General features: G+C 29.3%; 1 protein-coding gene across 1 annotated transcript in view; it reads right to left on the bottom strand.

The window, feature by feature from the left end:
• The window catches only part of LOC126735445 (rhophilin-2), a 132,445-nt gene extending 111,484 nt beyond the window's left edge, over positions 1 to 20,961 (bottom strand). Inside the window, exon 1 of the mRNA XM_050439437.1 lies at positions 20,644 to 20,961. Coding sequence (XP_050295394.1) covers positions 20,644 to 20,736 — 93 coding nt within the window. The 5' untranslated portion in view covers positions 20,737 to 20,961. The remainder of the gene's footprint in view (positions 1 to 20,643) is intronic.
• Positions 20,962 to 21,908: the final 947 nt, after the last annotated feature.

Below are 21,908 nucleotides of genomic sequence, written 5' to 3'. Positions count from 1 at the left end.
ATGGAAGAAGAATTTTCAGAAAAAGTTTTATCAGTTAAGAAGAATGAAGAAACAAAGTAGGTCTTAAGTGACTTTCTCTGATAAAATACTTTTTTTGTAGTACCGTCTGTGGAGTACTCACTTTTTTCGCAGCATGCCTACAATTTCCTTAATAATTAAGAAAAATTTTAAAAATCCAACAAAAGGTGGGTTGAGCATCTGTAATGTCTTGAACTATAGAACTTTAGAACCTTAAACTTCTTAAATATTTATATTGCTTTACGATTGTAACTTATCTTTGTTGAAGATTATGCATAGTATTTTTTTACTTACATAGTAAAAAGTCGATATGCTTTTATAAAAATGTGTACAAAGCTACCGTCTGATCGGTTGTCAGCAACCTATTTATTTATCCATGCTCGTTGTTGAAGTTTAAAATCATTAAGATCGATTAATATATTGATTATCTACAATTTTTATTTCAACTCTTTGACCCTTTTTAGTGCGTAAAGTAAATATATAAATGAAGAAAGCTTTTATTTCATAAGATTAATAAAGTAAATGGCAAGGAAAACGTCAGAAGAAAAGAGATACAAGAATGAAACATACTTATCAACATTATACATATGGCTTTTCAATTTAAAACTATCGTATAGTATAATATTAACACAATGCAAGTAAAAAACATAAATAAAATTTTTTAATGCAAATATTAAAGACAAGTGATCAAACCATATCCATTACTAAAGACTTTGGAACATTATTTTTAAACATTGAAAAAATTATCTTCTTTATATAAAAAGGCAATTTATTGAATAGTCCGACACCCATATAACGAGGATTCTTTTGTGTGATCAGGCACTTGCAAATTGACATTGCACTTGCAATGGGTTAAAACTTGTGCTATATTTGTAAATGTCATAAAAACATAAATCAATATATTTTCTAGAATATAGAAGGCGGAAAGACTGAGAATATTATATTTTTTAAATAAGTTTCTACAAGAATGCCCAAAACCTACACCATCAATATATTTTTTAATGCTTTCTTTTGGATTCGAAACATTCTAGTTATATTAGACTTAGATGCTTCTTGAAAAATAAGCCCATATTTTATGCGCTATACAAAGTGAACAAAGTAATACGACAAAACAATATTTTGGTTAGAAAGGCCTCTAAGACGAAAAATAGCATAACAAACTGCAGCAAGTTTAAAACGCAGGGTGTGTTCTAGTTTAAACCAGGATCAACGTGAAACCCAACAGTTTAGCTTCTCTTACTCGAGCGATAATTTTTCTTTGATTTTTAGTTCTAACTAAGAAATTTTCATTTATTTGTAACGTTCGTGGTGCAAAATTATTAAAAATCATTTTATCTGCATATTAACGCAATTATTGCTTTTAAGAAACCAACCGTCAAACGCACAAAGCACGGCGCACAATCTTAATATTACTTCACTGTTAGAATTTTCATTACAAATATAAGTATATTATCCTCGGCAAACATAACCCAATCTGTTCGTTTATCCACAATTATAGGTAAATCATTTACAAAATTTGGTATAGCAAAGGGCCAGCACAGAGGCCTGCGGCACACCAATTCTACGGAAAGGCAAGTTGATCTCTAAGCCTCAATCTCAACAATCTGAGATCTATTACTAAGGTAAGACTCTAACCAATCATTAACCAAACCTATAAGACCATAATGATTGCATTTTAAGTTAGAAGTGAATAATCTACCAAATCAAAAGCCTTACTTAATTCTATAAAAAGATTGATCTAACGGCATCTAAACTGCCGTTAGATGCCATATCTAAAAGTTCATTTCTGTACAAGAGAATGCTCTAGAAACTTAATGTTAAAGTCATCGCATAACGCAATTTATTAATTTCTACTATTTTTAACATTTGAGTCGAAGAATTTCTGAAGCTCAAATAGAAAAAAATCCGAAGATGGAGATTCATGTCGCCTATGGACTTTTTTAGACTACCAATATTTTCCATATAACAATAGAATGGAAACTAATCCTTAAGAAATAGGGTAACATAAGCCATTTTTATATTTAGACCTGCAAAATCTACTAATTAATGAATAATTTGGCAAAGTTATCTAGAAATATTCGTCATACATGGAAAAGAAAATTCGTAGTACTCGCAATATAGGGTTGTAGGGCAGCAAACAGAGTGGAAGAATGGATAAACAAAATAGTAATATACTAGCCCAAAGTGTGATTACATTCGAAATGATATAAATTTACTATTATCAGTAAGATCTTAAGTATACTTCAAAATAAGTGTTACATAATTTTTTGCATCGAGTGACAACTTTAACTATAACTGAATAAAAAACCTTATGTTACCTTAGAAAATCTTAAAAGACATTAGATATGTATATGAACATAGATCACATATCTAATATAAAGACTTTATGATTCACTACAAATGATTATTGTGAGGTTGCATTTAACAAACTTAAAAGGTTACGAATACTAAATTTTATATATAGGTCATAAGCTGGAAAATAATAATTCATTAATTCTTTTGTAATTACACAACACTTAAAAATGAGAATAAGATGAAAGCATTTTAATTAAAAATGTTATGAAAAAATGACTTGTACTTCATTCTATGTAAAACAGGCTCAAATACGAACAATAGATAAATGAAGAATGAAGTAATAGTATAATAGTTTACATCTTTTATTTCATTTTTACCAGAGTTGATATATGAATAGTTACAGAGACAATTTGTGGCTGCATTATTTAAAATTACGATACATAAAAATGTAATTACATTCATATTATTAAATAAAAAAAAGTTTTAAGTATGCAACGAAAAACTTACTTGGTTCTCATAATATTTTCAAATTAGAAAATTAGGCTATTTACTTAAAAAAACACTGTTTTAGCTGATTTAAAAATATTTTTTTAAAAGGGATTTAAAATGCATAAAAATAAAATAAGAAAGAATTTTCAATTATTTTATGATCACATAAAACAGTAACTAATGTAATAGTTTAATGAGATGCTTTTCTTTAACATTTTTGGTATCAATTTTTTTTTATAGTGGTATTTTAAAAAAAATTTCAAGAAATTACTAATAATGCTTAGGGGTCCCTTCACACAACCCTATTTTAATGCCAATCTGCAAGGTACAATTTACACGGACCCTGCATATTGTGTTCTCTTATAATCGGATTCACCTTCTACATGATACAATTTATCAGTACAATAAAATTATATAAATATGAAAGAAATTTTTATGACATTGTTTCATATCTTTCATATCGGCATCGCATTGCATTAAGTATGTTTATGGAGTCAATTCAAATTTTAAAAATAAAATGGGCACAAAATGGTTGTAGAAAGAATCTAGGGAATATAGGAATCTAACATAAATATCTTATGAGAGTACTAGATAGACATTTTTTAATAATAGACTGTGCTTGTTTCATCCAACAAATAAAAAAAAAACATTTTTTCGCTGGTAAATTTCTAAGCTTAATTGCTATTAAAACAATTTTTCGCAAAATGTCAAAACAGGAAAAATCTGAATTCTGCATAATTTCCTAAAAAAAATTTTAGAAAAAACTTCCACTTAAAAAAAGAAGAATTGAAATTCGCACGACATACAGGGACTGCAATCTGCAGGGTTCCTGTAAATTGTACCCTACAGATAAGCCTTTCCATCGAAGATATTTTGACAGAGGGGATATTTTGTTGACAAAAATGCTTAGTATTCCATATTGCCAGTGATTACTCAATTGTAACAGAAGACAATAAAGTGATATAATAAATTATTGTAATTAACAGAAACTGAATAGCATTCTTTATTATAAAGCAAAAGAAACAGTGAAATTCGTTTAATAACCAGAACTATGTTTATACTAATCAAATTTTAAATTTTCCGCTTTTATGACTTCCCAAATCCATTTTCACTTCCGACTAGTACTTGTCCTCGACATTCGGAGGGCGCAACAGTCAATCGATTTTCAGTGTTCTATTGACTCTTATGGGAGTTTCCTATCTAAGCAGTATTATTATCTATGCTGCGCTCGCTGTTACTTACGTCTGGGCAGTAGATGGTCACAAAAATTTAAACAGGCGGGGTTGCCAGTTTTCTATTTGCTTGCCATTGCCATGCCATTTGTCATTTACGCGGTAGATTGCAGGTTATGTTTTTATTTAAGTTTGATGTTTTGTTAAAATAACATGATATTGCATTTTTCAATCAAATTGAATCAATAATATTCAAACGTTTGCAATGTTCTGTCGTGCAGTGATTTTTTGGTGATATTCTTCATTGCAGTTGAACATTTTACCGTTTTTTTTTTAAAAGTTAAAAGGAGCCAGCCAATTAAGGTAAAACTAAAATTGTTCATTGCTACTGTTTATCCATACTTAAAACCACTTTTTACCTTTTAGTCATGGAAAGTGATGAACAAATCTCAATTCCAGTTAATAAAAAAAGAAAACGCAAGTCCTATAAATCTCCTTCAAATTATAATTTCAGTTGTGAATGTGGAAGAAATTTTACTCTAAAAAAGCATTTTAAGGCACATAGAAAAAAAGTTCATAATGGCCCGAGTAATGACCTTAACAGTACATCACCTACCTCAACACATACACTGGGTGTTCTGGCAAATACAAAAAATAAGAACCCATCTCTTAAACATTGCCCTTTGTGCGATTTTTCTGCTTAATTTCGAAACGAGATTATAAAACATTTTGAAATTAGTCATGATATTTCATTTGCTGAGAATAGATATACATTTGCAAGTGAAGCTGAATTTCTTTTGTGGAAACAAAAAATAGAATTGGAAACTAAGACAAAATATGTCAATAAAGGAACTCAAACATTTTTAACTCATAAGAGTACTATCTTTTACTGCCATCGTTCTGGATACTACATTCCTCGAGGAAAAGGCGTTAGATGTTTAAAAACACAAGGCAGTAGCAAAATTAATAGTTTTTGTCCTTCAAGAATGGTCAAAAAATTTTCAAATAGTGATGAAACATGTGTTATTAATTTTTTTAGTACCCATGTAGGGCGTCAAAATGATTTAAAATATCTAACATTGGCTCTTGTTGAAAGAAAAGAGCTAGCTAGACAAATTGCTTTAAAAATCCCTTTTGATGACGTATTGGACCAGGTTAGAGATTCAATTTACGATTGTTCTGTGGAAATAATAAATTTTTTAACCCGGAAAGACTTGTACAACATTGAAACTGCATACAACTTACAAATTACAATCAAAGGCAGTTAGACATAAGGATGATGCTGTAAGTGTGGATGCATGGGTTAAATAAATGCAAGCTGAGGGTAACTGTGTTTTATTTTACAAACCTCAAGGCATTTATATGGAGCATCACCCAAATTTGAAGTTGGAGGATTTTTTTCTAATTATTATGACAGAGGCTAGATATTTTAAAAAAGTATGGTAATGATTGTATATGCTTAGATGGTACTCATGGATTAAACAGCTATAATTTTGAGTTGAATACAATTCTGGCGTTGGACGATTTACGAGAAGGGTTTCCTCGTAGATTTCTTATATCTAACCGGTCAGATACACAAGTATTAGCACTTTTTTTTGAAATGTTAAAGGCCAATTAGATGTAGCACTCAAGCCAAAAGTGTTCATGGATCAGTATTATGGAGATTCCAGAAAAAAGGTATATAAATTGGTTTTTTAATATTTCCTAACATGTTCTGAATAACTTATCGCATATTTTTAGACTCTATTGTACTTGGCATGTGGACAGATCTTGGTGAAAGAACCTAAATAAAATTTAGTCTCGGGAAAGTCAGGTACCTATGCTTTTATTTTTGGATAATTTTGTTTACTTTAATTTTAACTCCCCATAAATATTTAATAAAAATAAAATTTAAAATTAAAACTCGAATTAAAATGAAAGATAATACCATAGCATTATATAAATTTAATTATGTAATATGAACACAGTCATTTTTAATGTAATGTCCCTCTCCCCCTCTCCTTTGACTTTTTTTATATGCAAAAAAGTGTTAAGTATGGAATGAAAGGGTTATGACTATTGCAAAAAATTACCTTGTAGGTACCTACATTATGTATAGGAATATGCATCTAACCTTTTATTCACGTCATCAATGACACCAAGCGTGATGTTATGAAATTTGGTGGTGGCCGCCTTATTTCGTGAATAAAAGGTTACTTGCACAGACCTACATATGATGCCATTGAAATTTTTAGGTTTTGATTTATAAACATTTGAGGACTCTTTTAACTGAACGTGACCCAAATGCATTTCAACAAATGTTAGCCGAATTTTGCGCCATTAGAGATGTATAGATTTTATTAAATATTTTCATGAATATTATGCCATGCATCGATTACATGCTGGCATAAATACAAATATGCACTTAGAAAGGATGCATCGATCACTTAAATCCCTGAAAGGAAAGAATGTTAAGAAAATGAAAATTAATTGACAGGATTATTGGTAAGATTTACATTTTATAAATTTGAACTACATATTTTAATATTAGAGATTAGATTAAAAACTGAAAATATCTACTTAATGCCATTTTAAAAGAGATCTTTCATTCACAAAATTGGCTGACGAAAGATATTTAAGATTGATTAACAAATAATTTTAGTAAACAACAAAGGGAAAATATCCAGCAAAATTGCAAATATACGGTCACAGCATCGCACAATGGAAAAAATGGACACTAGTAAAATCATACCTTTTGATGATGGTTGGGAAGTTTTGTCAGAAACTAATCAAGAAATGTATTTAGTTCAAAAACAAGAAATTACATGCGCAAATTTTCAAATGGTGTGTTTGGAATGTGGTATATGCATACATGCATTTCAATGCTCCTGTATGGACTCGGCTATAAAATACAACATGTGTAAACATGTCACCTAGTGGCAAAATTACACAAGGATTTGCAAATCTCAAAAACTGAAGGTATTTTTTTTCTTTGATTTTAGGTACCCTTATCTATTTAATTATATTTAATTATATTTATTAAGATTTTTTTTATATACATATGTATTTACATATTTTCCATCCAATTTAATTATTTTTTTGTTTCAGATTTGTTTAATAAAAATTTATGCTGCAACATAAATTTCACTGAATTTAAGGTATAGTGCATTTTTATAAAGTGAATTGGTGTAGGTTAGGTATTGGTAAATTATGTACAGAGTGTTCCATTTTTGATGGTTTTATACGGCATATCTCCCTTATTAACCATACTACAATGTAGTAGTATTGTAGTTTAGTTAGCAACCTTATTAGTTATCAGATACTTATCAGATATCGATGTTTGATCGTAATTTTTAATTACGCTTATGCTTAATTATGTTTGTTAAGGCATTGGAATAATAATTTATAACACAAGCTATTTTGCGTTTTAAATTTTTAACTGATAGTCAGCAAACACACAGCTGACTACAGCTTTCTGTAATTTTGTTTTGTGTTACGTACAATTTTTAGGTACAATTTCAACAACAAAAACATTTCCTGTATGGAAATGCTGGGTACAATTTCAAACATAGCAGAAATGGAAGTACTCGAAAAGACTTTCTCTTAAGTTGGTCCTTTATTAGCAGCTGTTAGAGATAAAACCATACCATCGTTTCAAACTAAACAAGCTTTTGCACCTAATAAAAATATTGTTCCTCAACGAAAATTTTTTTCCACAAAAAAGGGCAAAGAAAGATACGAAAAAAATTTACATCATACTGTAACTGAAATAAACCAAAATGCAGTTGAACTTTTAATTAAACGCACTGAATAAATATTCAAATTCTCTTATATAAAAATACCGGGTGTCCCAATTTAAACACTTGTGGATTTTCTTGAATGTGGTCAATATAATCTCTCATATCTCTCATCATAATCTCTCCTAATCTAATAAATATATTAACTCTACCAGCTATTTACATTCAACAAGCACTTGTGTAAATGTGAACTATGGTAATTTTTCAACTATTAGCTCACTTAACCATTATGATACAAGAAACAAAAATCACATAATAATACCTCAACATAGATTGTCTTACACTTATAAACAATTTAAAATAATGTCATTAAAACTCTTTAACAGCTTGCCACAACACATACAAACATTGACATTGAATAAATTTAAATTTGAGGTAAACAAAATTCTTTTGCATCTCAGTCCATATGGGACCCAGGAGTTTCTGGAGTTCGACTGGAGGTTAGTATAACTTAGTCCAATTTCAGAAAAATACCTATGTACTCTGAGCCAGGCCTGATGAAAGAAAAATGTTTAATTTCAAAGTAAATGTTTTAATTAGGGTATCTAAGTTTTATTAACTGTGTGTATATGTACGGTTTTCATTACTGTGCGTAGAACTAGTGTATTATAATTTTAATTGTTCAGTGTATTATAATAAATTTTATTGTGTACAGTTATAATTTGTAATTCTAAATTTTAACTCTTTTTGTATAACTTTGACAATGCTTAAACAGAATTGTATATTTCGAGTTTTGTACAATTATCAATGTTGTATTTTGCAAATAAAGATTCATTTATTCATTCAATATCTGAACACGCTGTATATATTAGTTTCTTATTTTATTGCTGATGGGATTTGTTTATTCCCTTGTCATTTGTTTCATAAATGTAAATAAAATAAAAGTTTTAATTTTGTATTATAATGGATGTTTTATTTATTTTTATTTAAATAAAAAGCAATTTAAAATTATAGGCCAAAAAATCACTTCCCTGGTATTAAAAAATCAAATTACTCATTACTCATATAGGTAATACATACATACATATATGTATGTTTGTAAGTACCTACAGACTCCATTAAAATGCCTATTTCTATACCTAAAATACATGGAAACATATTACACATTATATTAAAGGTAATAAGGTGTATAATACATAACATAAATATGTATTTTTTATAGGTATGTATCAACACTTCCGTAAATTGAAAAATATATTTTTCTAAAAAAAGAATAATTTAGATAACTGTAAAATTTTCTTCTATAGTGTTAAAAAAAATATTTTTTTTTCGAAGTGATCCAGGGGTTTTTTAAAAAATACTGACCTTCACCATAAGACTTTAAAAAGGTCAATATTTGAGTCATATTTAATATCCGGCCGTGATTGAAGCAATATAATATAACTTTACTAAGTAACAATTTTTTTAAACAATACTCGAAATTTAATAAACCAAACCAAAATAAATTAAACTAATTAAGTAAATAATAATTATAATACCCATAACTCATTTATTTATTATTCTACTACCTACACCTAGGTACATTATTAATATGTTAATATGTTTATAACTTTTTTATTAAAAGGTAAAGAAATAATTAAGGTAAATTGTTTTATAACTTTAATCTTGCGACATGCTATAACAATAATCACCAAATTTCTATGATTTTGATGCAAATAATTGCAATCTGGCAACACCGGTAGAACCTCCATTCGAATACATGCGTCCCCACCACTATTTTAAATTGTGACCATCTACTCCCCAGACACAAGTCTCGCTGCACATGCATGAAACTTGTATGGTAAAAAATCGGAATCGTATGTCGGCCATCTTGCTTGGCAAAATTGACAGGGAGCTGACAGACAGTTATTGACATTGACTGATAGAACATCATTTGTCATTTCAATGAATGCTAAAAGCGTGGGTTGAGTTTGCTATTTGTTTTAAGGATGTTATTTTAAATTCATGTCTTTTTTTCTAAAAAGTTCTCTTTCAATATTGGGAGTAATGTTTTAATTAATTTGCAGCCAGCAATTCCAGGTTTCTGGTAAGAAAATCTGATTTTATTTATTACTATTATGTTTTTGTATTGTCAATCTTCAGTCCTTAATAAAATCAAATTCAGTTGATTTTAATGAAGATGTTTCACCTTTCAAATATTTAATTTTTAACTTGATTGTTATAAATACATTTACAAAACGTCTGGCCTCTCATTTCCTTTTGATAATTAAAAAATTGATTAAAATTTTCATTTAAGTATCCTTTATGTAATAATGGTTCAGACACATAGTAATAAAAGATTTTTCAATATCCTTCAGTCCCCATTACAAGAAAAACATGGAGAGAGATATGCAATGTAAATTTTATTAAGACTTTGAGCTATAGAATTTGTTCCGGTCAGTTCCCTTCACCAAATTTTAATAATGCTGATACTGCTGCATTTACACTACAATATCTACATATTTATTTAAAAATTTCTTTTGTCATTATTTTTCACATGAATCATTCAGAGAATTTATTTATAAGGTTTGCACAGCCTATTTTTTCATTTTTTGGGCCGCAATGTTGAAAACTAGAATCTGCACTGTAGAAATTTGAATTTGTCGGCATTTTATTTGCATGTATAGTTTTGTATTACACTTTGTCTATTGTATTTTTGCAAATAAAAAATATTTATTATTAATATATTGTTATCCTCTATAGAATCTGTTTGTGTTAGTAAAATAGGGATATTATTAATTTAATGGTAATATCTTTACATGTATGGTAAGAAAATAACACAAAAATCGTCACAATATTAATTTTATTTTATGTTATATTATACATTTTTAAGTAATTATTTTTCAGGAAAATTAAATAATAAATGTATTGAAGAAAAACATTGTTTTATTTCCATTTTGAAATTGGTGATGTTGTACACTATTGTTAACTGATTATTGGAGTACATAAACTCATTTACATAAGATGTATGTTAAATAAAGCTAAAGAATTTTATTTTATCCTGATCAATATCTGATGTTAACACCTAATCAAAAAGTAGCCTTTATGATTAGCTGTTTGCTATGGATATTGCGATTAAATAATAACATGAGATTTCTTATTAAATGAAATTTGAAAACATTTTCCCGCCCTAATTTGGCCACGCCTTTCTACCATTTTGATTGGTCCAATTAGTTACGTCAAACTGTCAAGTTAGTTAGAATAGCTTCCGTTGCCAAGCGAGAGGACGCTATTTGTCACAAGAATTTCGATCAGTTTGTATGCAACCACCACTTCTTTATATATTTGTGTTCTGTGTCTCGCTGTTTACGTTTGGATGGTGTACCTTTCGTATAGTATCTTATTAAAAGTAGGATATGTTGTGTGATTTTAGTGCGTTTTTTTAATTAATAATAGTATCTATGTATTGAGTATTGGATACTAAAATTAAATTATTTGATACTAAAATAACTTGTTTTCTTTAAGTTTTTTTTAGAAAATATTAATATAAATGTATAATTAAGAGGCCTCCGGACTTTTGAAAAGTCCATATTCTTTAACAAAATTTAAAATTTTGGAAAAAAATCCTTCCTATTTGTTAGACGAAAAAAATATGGACCAATATTCTGCAGGTAAACAATAACATTTGATTTGAACACATTATTTACGATTCGCACACTGTCAACTAAACTCAAAGATAAAGATGATAAGTTGTTGAAGTCAAACGTCGTTTACAGTGTTCCATGGAATAATTGGAATAAAAATTATATTGGTCAAATATCTAGAATTTTAAAAGATAGGATAACATCTCATAAAAGTAATTGTAGATTGAAAAAATCATATGCTTTAGCCCAACATAATAGCTTTGGTTAAGAATAAACAAAAATCTTAAATCTAGAGCCTAACCAGTTTAGGGAAATTGGTTAGGGAAAAGAAATTTCTTGGAGATGGTAGAGATTTATTCAGATCCAAATTGTATCAATAAAAGAACAGACATAGAAGATTTAAGTGTAATATATTATAATTTACTAAATATAAAATATGTCTCAAACAATTCACAAAACGATACCTCTCTTTAATTTTAAGGATATTTATGATTCAAGACATGAAAATCTAATGTCAGACGACAAAAATCTAAAATAAATTTCGAAAATTAAGATTTTCTTTTCTCTAGTGATCTATTAATGAAATGCGTATAATATTAGTAATTTAAAAAGTGTTCCTAAACTGAACTATATTTAATTCACACATTTTTTAAAAAAGGATCAATTATTGTAATGTTTTGAATACTAAAATGGATTTAATAATTTATAATAGTGTTAACATAGTGAGGTTTACTATTTAAGGTAATTTTTTCAATAGTTTTTCTTAGTTTTATTTTTTTGTAAAAGGTCACTAATTGGTGACTCCCAAGGTTTTAATTTTGATCAAAATTTTAAGAGAATACAATAGCAATCTTTATTCATTGTTTCAATAACATAGTCACTAATTAGTGACACTCAGTATATCAAATAATATTCCATAGCATAAAGTACAAACAAATACCATTATATTAAAAAACTCTCCGGTATGCCATGATAATTTTGAAACGTTAGTGTAGTGTTTTTTTTTATAGTGTTCCACGTCTCATTTCGCTAATAATAGACACGCAGTATAGCTCTATTTCGGTTTAAATTAAACTTTTTAAAAACTATAAAAATTACATAAAATGTAGTCTTTTTTTTTAAATAAACCAACAAAGATGTGGCCTCATAGTAAACTTTCATAATTAAAATTAGTATAGTAGTAAGTATACTTATAACGAATTTCCATTGTACAAGCAAACCTACAAAAATAATTATATATTATTTCTTCTATAAATTTGTAGCCCTGAAGAAGAAAATAAAAATTTTCGAAAGCTTGGTAAAAGACATTTTATGTCAACAATAGCGCTCATCAGGACCGACACCTCAAAGACCACACTTAATTATTTAAAAAAAAATTGTTATTTAAATAGTCGGCCAAGACACAGTATAAAGAACAAGACAGTAGGTTCACTCTCTTGCGGCCGTTTGAAGTAGGGACTTCTAAACAGTGCCGACTTTTTTTACGCGGTCGTAAATCATTATTTAGTTTCGACGGCAATCCTTTACGATACGGGGGGTGTTTGAAACATTTTTAATAAGGAATATTTTCGTACAGCGGCGGGCAGCGTGTAATATATGGAATTTTTTGAAATTAAAGGCACTTTGTATTATTGTTAAAATGAAATTGAAAGAATATTATTAAGTATCTCTTTTGAACAAATAACTGTAAGAAAAACACTTGGTAGATAGCTTTAAAATTAAGTTTATTAAAATGTACACAATTAAATCTTAGCTTTACGTTCCTTTCATGCTCTTTTCTTAACTGACCAAGAAACTACCTACCTAATATTACATACACTTAATTAATAATAAATTCGTTAATATACCCATTTTTTAAATATTTAATAAAATTTACATAATAATGTGATAACAACACTCAGCATATGGAACTCGGTAACAGTGAAATATAAAAAGGCAGTTAAATAAAAAAAACTTATTAAATGCCTAATTATTTGCTTTTTAAATAGGGGATGAAAGAACAAACCACTAAAATTCAAATAAAACGAAAATAGGTGTTTTACAATCTAGAACTCATATAAATATGCAAAATAAATATAGTTTTTACATTGGGGATTATAGTACACATCAATATTTTGAAACTTAAACCCTTAAAAACCACCCTTAATGACGAAAAAAATGCATTTTTAAGTATGGTTAGACGGTATAAGTGGCTAAAATTTATATCATTCAAATGATTGCAATGCAACTAATAATAAATCGGATAGCTTTCACTATTAAAAACCACCACTAATAACAGAATATTATCAAAAATTTTGCATTTTTTTAGATTAAAATCACGATTTAAAAAAAATATGTACTCTAAATCGCTGACACTTTTTGAATTTTTTTGTAGGATCTCAATTTTCCGAGATATTTAAGAAATACTGAAGAAAAGCGTGTATTTTTTTCTGTAAACTAATCCATTTTTATTTTTAAAAAAATGTATATCCCCTTTTACTCCTGCAGCCATCTACGCAACATATCGCCGGCATTTTTAAAGTACAAAATTTCCGCACAACGCTATTATAGTTCTAATATTGAAGACACCGCTGTATAACGCAGTCGCCACCGGGCAGCAAAAAAGAGTAGCATCAGAAAGCGAGTGAGAAAGGCAACATTTTGGGCGGCGCTTAGAGTGATCCTTCTATTCTAGTTTATGTTCGGTGGCCAAGACTACCCTCCCTAGTATTTAGTATATATATACTAAATACTACAGTCCCAGAAATATTTGAAAAAAGGAAATTGAAAAGATCGAAGAGGTAATTTTTTATTTTGAGAGAAATTTTTTCTGCACACCGAATTTTACTTTTGTGGCTTTAATTAAATCAAACATCCAAACCCTAAATATTCGTAAAATTGTATTAGAAAAAGGGGTAGTGTCGTATGATATCATTATAAAGATTTTTTGTCCTTTACTTATATATTATAAGAAAGATATATCAGTCATGTATATTAAAATTTCCATACTAATTTTAGATTTTATACTAATGTTTTTTTAAAAATCTTTGGGCATAGAGCGTCAATCTGTATATTTTATTATGATTTAAAATGAGTCCCCAACCATATTTTTTAAATAAAAATATTTCTATTCTTATAAATATCAAATAAGAGTACGCAGAATATTTTACAAATCACATCAAATTACAGTTGTAATCTGTGTAGTTGTATGTCTAGATCTAATGATGCTCCGATAGCAGCGAAACACGTGTAGCTTCTTAAGAAATTATATATACATTTAATAAGACCATGAGATGTCAACTGATATAATTGTGGATCATATCAAGTTTTGTAATGAAATTCTCAATAAAAAGTATAATTTTAAAAACTTAGGTATGCGAATGATTCTTCATAAAATCGTTTTAGCAATTAGTCAGATAGATAGTACCATAATAGGATGAAGAATATTTGACGTTCAACACTTGTTCACTTAAATATTAGATTATAAACATTTTTCTTTTGAATACTTGATTACGGATATGGAAGTTGTAAAAGAGATTTTTATAGTCAGCATTTTCATATTTAAGTGCAAAATGTATGGATTCACTTAGGAATTCTTCTTTGAAAAGACTAATAAACTTAAAATTTATTTCTTAATCTTAAATCTTATTTTTTGAATTTAGGAAGAAAATGTAGCAATTCCAAAAATGTTCTTGTTTCACCAATGTTAAGGCAGTTATTGGCTGCTAATGCATACAAAATGCATATAGCGATAAACAAAATAGCCATACACAGAAGAAATGAAGCTGACGATTCCTTAAAAGAAAAGTGCACGAGAATAATGAAACATAAGAAATATGGCATCTTATATATTTGGAGAACATGAGATGGGAACAGAATCTCATATATATGGGAAACATCATTGGGACACTTTACATGTACAAAAAAAAATTAAAGAAAAAAAAATTAAAAGTTGAATATAAAGAGCTACCCTCTATAAAAAAATATTGTACAATATTAAAGTTTGAATTTACTTTATAAAACTTATTATTTAAACGTCTTTAAAATTATTTCATAATTAATAAAGATAAGATTTACTTGTTTACTTTTTTAACGAGATTTAGCCCGTAAAGCAGCTAATGCCTGCGCAACTAATTGTATATATAATATACAAAATTTTGTTCAAAACTTGTGGAAACAAAATTGATACTGTCCAAAAACAATAATTCCAAAAAAGCCTATTTCTATTAGCTAATAAGCTACGCCACCGTCTCTCTCACTACGACGCGCTCGATAATCTTTACGTCGGCCGTCCCTAGAACGGTCGAAAGGAGAACACCACGAAATGTGTAAATGCGGGTCGCTCCGGACGCCTCTCAAGTATACTGTTATAATCGAGCAAATTTTGTTCTTATTCGAACCAGTAAAAATCGCAAAAATCATGATTGTGAAGCTCGCGTTCGATCGATCTCCAGCGACGAAAAATAAAGAACGCAGCATATGCAGTCTGGCAGCAACGTATTTATAGTCCGCGCCCGCTGTTACTTAATCGATATAATGCATGTATCTCATTCTCAAGGAATTTTAATAATTTTTGGTCCAGATATTAACAATAAATAACGGTTTTACAATTTTTACAAACCTCCACAACTCAGGTTTTTTGTGAAAATTAATTAAAAAGTAAAAAAAATTTAAAAAACTCGCAAAGAATCTGACTAAAACTTTTTTTCTAAAATAAAAAGTAAATATCTTAACATATTTGAGATGGTTGCAAACCTGCTAAAAAACCTTCTAAAAAATTATTGATATGTTAGTGGTTAAAAATTTAAACGGCTATAACTCTTAAACTCCCAAAGGATTCGGATAAAACTTTTTCTTTGTGCATTGCAGGCAATTATATAATAGACTCTTTTCTATTTTTTTTTCTAATTTATCTTATAGGATGACGACATATCTAAATGCTGGCGTAATACTCCGTTTTTCTTGCACCACATGATAAATTTTTACCCACAGCTTGTTAGTTAATACATTCTGGTTAATAAACGCACTTCTCTATGTATACAAATAAGAATCCTAATATTTGGCTACCAAATTAGTGATGTTTCCTTAATAAGAAAATCTGAAATTTCTGATCTGAGAAAACTATTTAATAACCCCTTAGCGATTAAAATACTTTTTTATAGTTTTGTCCGGTCAAGACTATCTTTGTCTCTATATTTGCCATGTGAATACTCTGAAGGCTGTTCAAAGGCATTTTTTTAAATATTTGGCATATCTGTCTACCCAGATAAATGATATAGACCACACTTTATTGTTATCAGGATTTGGAGGAGTGCCCCTGGCTAAACATCGAATGTTACATTAAATCAGTTTTCTGTGAAAGGTCATTAACAACAAAATTGATTACCCCTTCCTTCTGGAACAATTGTCTTTACATGTACCCCGAGTGGAAGCAAGGTATAAGCGAAACTATACTTGAAGCGAAAAAGGAACCACTACTCCATAAGCTTATATTACACGTATTTTGTAATTAAATAAAAATATTATTTTACAACCACAATGTATAGACTTCAGCCTTATTTGTAGAGTTTTTAACGATTTTTTTTTGTCTGGATATCCTCAAAAAAATGTAAACATTTTAATGTTAAGGATTCCTTATCATCACATATTAAATTTGCGCACTTTTTTATCAGTCTTAGTTAAAATTGTACGGTGAAAACATGAATATTGATGTGCTAGATAGAAGAATACGCCGTAGAATGTATCTAAATGAAGTTAAAATTGCTAGGGCCGTAACGTTAATTGAGGAAGGTTATTCCAGAAGAAAAGTCGTAGAAATTCTCAATTGGAAATTCTCAAGTTGGGCCGCTATAATTAGAACATGGATTCGGTATGTAATTTATGGCATTATCAGAAGAACCTATACGCAACGTCAATCACCTCGAGAAGATCATTTATTAAGTCTGTGGGCAATTAGGAAACAAACTACTACTACTACTATTTATGAGGGCTTCAAAATCAGTTAGCAGCCACAACGGGTATCAGAATTTCTGATAAAACAGTCTGTAATAGACTTCATCAGTCTCAATTGCATGATAGAAGGTCGGTTAGAGTGCTCGAAGAATTTTTGACGCACCACATCGTCATTGGATGACTAATTGAATTTTTGCTGCGGCAAAAGTTCAATTCAGCAATGCCACAATAGAGTAATAATATTTACGGATGAGTTCAGATTCTGCTTACATCACAACGATGGACGAGTTTGGGAATGGTGACGAACAGGTGAGCGGTATCTGGACTGCGCAAGAAACTGTTCGGTTTGTTGGAGGGTCTATTATGTTATGGACTGGAATATGTTTAAATGGACATACCGACTTAGTGGTAATTGTAAACGGGTCCTTAAGGGCATTCCGTTACTTTGGACCGGTTACGATTGGACCGAAGACTATTGGAGCGGAGGCCTATGTAACCCATTATTATTATATATTCTGCTGTTCTTTTGTGCCTAAACCCACATTCTATTAAAATGCCTCGAAGTTTCTCCAAACTTTTGTATGAATAGTCGGGGTACATATTTAATTTATCACGAATCATTTCTAACGTTAGCACTAAATTTGCTTTGTAAAAATCGTAAACGATTCGCCGAATCTTTAGTTGAATTATCAACTTTGACTGAATTGACTTAAATTGTCAACTGAACTTTTGGTAAACTCTTTTCCGTTTTAAGGAATGATCTACGAAATCTCCCGCTTAAATAATACAATATATTGTTGACATCGGAATTTAATTTAATTGTTCAATACGCCTTAAGATGAATCTCTATGACTGATCAAAATTTTTTCGCTTTAGACATTGAATCATGTTTAAAATTATTCTTTTGCATTGCACATGATCTTTAGAGATCTTTATGTTCAAACTCAAAACTCTCCGCAATTTCACTACTGCAAGTGTTGAACCCCTCTGACGAAGTTATATCCTTCTTCTCCACCTCAAATGGTCGCCAAAAAGCCATTTTAATAAGTCAATACAATTATTAACAACAACAAACAAATATTATTTTTTTAAAACGAACTATAACCAAATAACAACAAGAACAGGTAACAATTAACAACGAAGTAATACGAAACACTACGGGAAAAATCGGGAAACAAATTTGGCCGCTTTAATAATTTCGCCAGAAATGCGACTGCCACTGTTTCGGTCTATTCTGACCGCTCTGACATGCGACCCGGTATATCAGCTTTCGGGCGCTGTCTTTGATTTTATAATTTATTTTTTGCTGGTTTAAGTAACTTTGGGAAAACTATGCTATTTTATAAAGGACGTTCAAAAACTAATTTGTGGTGAGTAATCAAGCTTAAGTTTAAATAGTTATGGTTGTTAAGGTACAATTAAAAAATATGCTTACGATGATGACCATCTAATTGCAAACATCTTGTAAACACACTCTCTTTTTAAAATTTACAGCACAGTTTTGACTTTTGACAGCATTTGTGGAGGAATACTTTAAAAACGTTCTCTTATCTGCTCTTTCATATTTTCTGGTGTGGTTGGAGGTAACTTAAAAACAAAATCTTTTACATATCCCCATAAGATAAAAAACCGGCGCTGTCAAATCCAGGGATCTTGAAGGCCACTCGACATAACTTCCCTTCCTATCCATCGGTTATGAAGATGAACTTAAAAATTGTCTAACCCCACGGTGGAAATGTGGAGATGCATCATCCATTTGAAGGCACATAGTTCTTTGAAGGCATAGACGAATATTATTTAAGAAATAATATTCATTATAATAAAAAATCATTGGAATCAGAGTAATTATGAAAATTACGTCTGTTAAAAGAGTCATTATTGTGAAAAGTGCATTTATTGGTCAATAGAACATTTTACAAAAAAATCGTTATTTGCTGCAACCTTATTCAAGACTCACATACAAAATTCAACACTTCTATTAAAATCATTTACAGGAAGTTCTTAAATAAGATGAATTTTATAGGGATGAAAGTGATTTCGATTTAGTATCCTAGCCTAGCCTAAAAAGCCCTTTTTGGGGTTTAATCAATAAGGGGCTACTTAACATTGTCTTTGTTATTCAAAAAAAAGGAGTTAGATACCTGTGTTCTGCTAAGTTAAGAGATTCTTGCAAACCCCTCTTCATTTCTGAAAAAATTCTAACTCTTTTTTCACTCTTTATCTTAGAAACAGATGCGCTTATTCACAAAATTTCGAAACTACCCTCAGACACTGGCCATTTGACTCGTCGTGTAAATGATGTTCCCCTACCTATTCCTACGTCTTCCCTTACCAAAAACTCATTAATTTACATAAGTAAAAAAAATTTACAATCATGTTCCTCTATCTGTTAGACATATATCGGATGTTAAGAAATTTAAAAGAGAATTAAAGACGCTTTTATTCACTAAAGCATATTATAACCTGGATGACTTTTTTAATGATAGGTTTTAACCTTGGACATGTTGGAAAGTTTTTGTTTCCTTTTTTATTCTCTTGTTTTGTCAACAAGTTTACCTTTATTTAGTAATTGATTATTTTATTTAGTTATCTTTAATTCAACTATGTTCAAAAAGTTATATCTTCTTATATTTAATTTTGTTCATTGTTTTGTCAATTTTTGAAATTGTATTTTTGTTTTGTTTTTTAGCTTGTACACAAGATTATTCTTACGTAATATAGCATATTTTCTTTATTTCTTTCTTTCTTTCTCTGATCTGTCAACCTGTCATTGCCTACTCAATAAGTATTGAATAAATAGCAAAAAATCAACATGTATTTTAAAAAATGTAATTTTCATAAAAATATGAAAGTTGAAGTATAGCAAGACCTTATTAAATCAAAAAAAATCATGGTCACATTTATTGGTGATATAAAATACAAGGTGTTGCATTTAAGTTTGAAAAAAAAAATAGAAATAGAAAAAGAAAAAATACAAAATATTGTCTCAGTATTTTCGCAAAACACAAAATATTTTGAAAACTAATGTTTAGGCTGGGTAGACCTTAATAAAACCTACCTTTATTTACCATGTAAATAATCCAAAAATGAAATAATATTCTATTTAAAAAAACATGACCTTAATATGCTTCTGATTTTGAAATAACCTGTATATCATAAAAATAATTGTAAAAGATTCTGGAACGCCTCTGATTCCCAATTTTTAAAAATTTTTTTTACCCTGCAGTTTAGCCAAAATATTCCCTGTCCTATATATTGTGAATAACCCTATGATTAAAAGAGATTTAAAAAATAGATAAGAGATTATTAGGAAAATGTATATGATAAAGGGTGAGACTGGCTAAATAACAATTTTTTTTAAAATAAAATGCTATTTCATTCTATTAAAAAGATTCTTACCCTTAAAAACGGCCGCCTGGGTAATTCCTCTTCCTCCTCCTCTTCTTCATTTTTCTCTACTCTTTTATCTACATCCTTAATATCATCCACCATTTTATCATAGTATCACTTCAAAAATCACCAAAATAATCACAAAAACTATTTAGAAGTAGTTCGATAAATTTTCCGCTTGTTTATCGTGTCATATGTTTTCCGGGTTCAAAAACAAAAAACGATCCGCGGTAACCAACCAACTCACTCGCGTGCGGAATCAAACAAAACAAAAGCCGATCGAACACATAAGCGGCGTCGCGGCACTCTAGATTATGAACAACGGAGATATACGGGCGCATAATCCACTAGGCACCCACGATTTCGAGTTGTTTTGTTTTATCTGCGTCGATTGCTCTTTTGTTTTATCTACATAAACCACGTATATCTGGTTTGTTAGTTTTTTAAGGTATGACAAACGAATGATTCATAGGCCGATGGCAGTTAGTTTTGGAATCTCGCTCGTAAAGTGTACTATAAACAATATTGATAGTACTAGTACTACGTATGATAGTAAAGCGGTGGATATCATTCATTCATAATAATTTTATTATTCATAATATAAATATAAATAATTATTTGATTTATTTTAAGAAATATTGTTTTTGGGAACTAACGATATGTTTAAATGGAGACATTCACATGATGTTGCCAGGTACTTTCCTTTTACCTATTAATACAAATTAGAGGATACAATTTAATATGATCAACAAGTTTTTAAATTTTGTTTTTTGAAAAACTTTGAAAATTAAGTTTTTTTTGAATTGGAGGCCATTTGAAAAATGATTCTCTAAGAGCTCAAGATCCGAAACTTGCAAGGACAGAACACAAATATATAGAGAAGTGGTGGTTGCATATAAAGTGATCGAAATTCTTCTGACAAATCTGCTAGAGTCCTCTCGCTTCTCAACGGAAACTATTGTAACTAACTTGACAGTCTAACGTAACTAATTGGACCAATGAAAATGCTAGAGAGGCGTGGCCAAATTAAAGCGGGAAAATTCAAATTTCATTTAATAAGAAATATCATATTTTAATTATTCAATAGCAATATCCATAGCAAACACTAAAAATGTTACTTTTTGATTAGGTGTTAGCATCAGCTATTGATCAGGATAAAATAATAAAATAAAACTAAATTCTTTAGTTTTATTTTACATATCTAAATGAGTTAATGTACTTCAATAATCAGTTAACAATAATGTACAACATATCACTAATTTCCACAATGGAAA

The sequence above is a fragment of the Anthonomus grandis genome, chromosome 4 (assembly GCF_022605725.1).
Source record: "Anthonomus grandis grandis chromosome 4, icAntGran1.3, whole genome shotgun sequence".
Lineage (NCBI taxonomy): Eukaryota > Metazoa > Arthropoda > Insecta > Coleoptera > Curculionidae > Anthonomus > Anthonomus grandis.
Note: the sequence above shows the minus strand (reverse complement) of the source record. Positions and strands in the feature narration are given on the sequence as shown.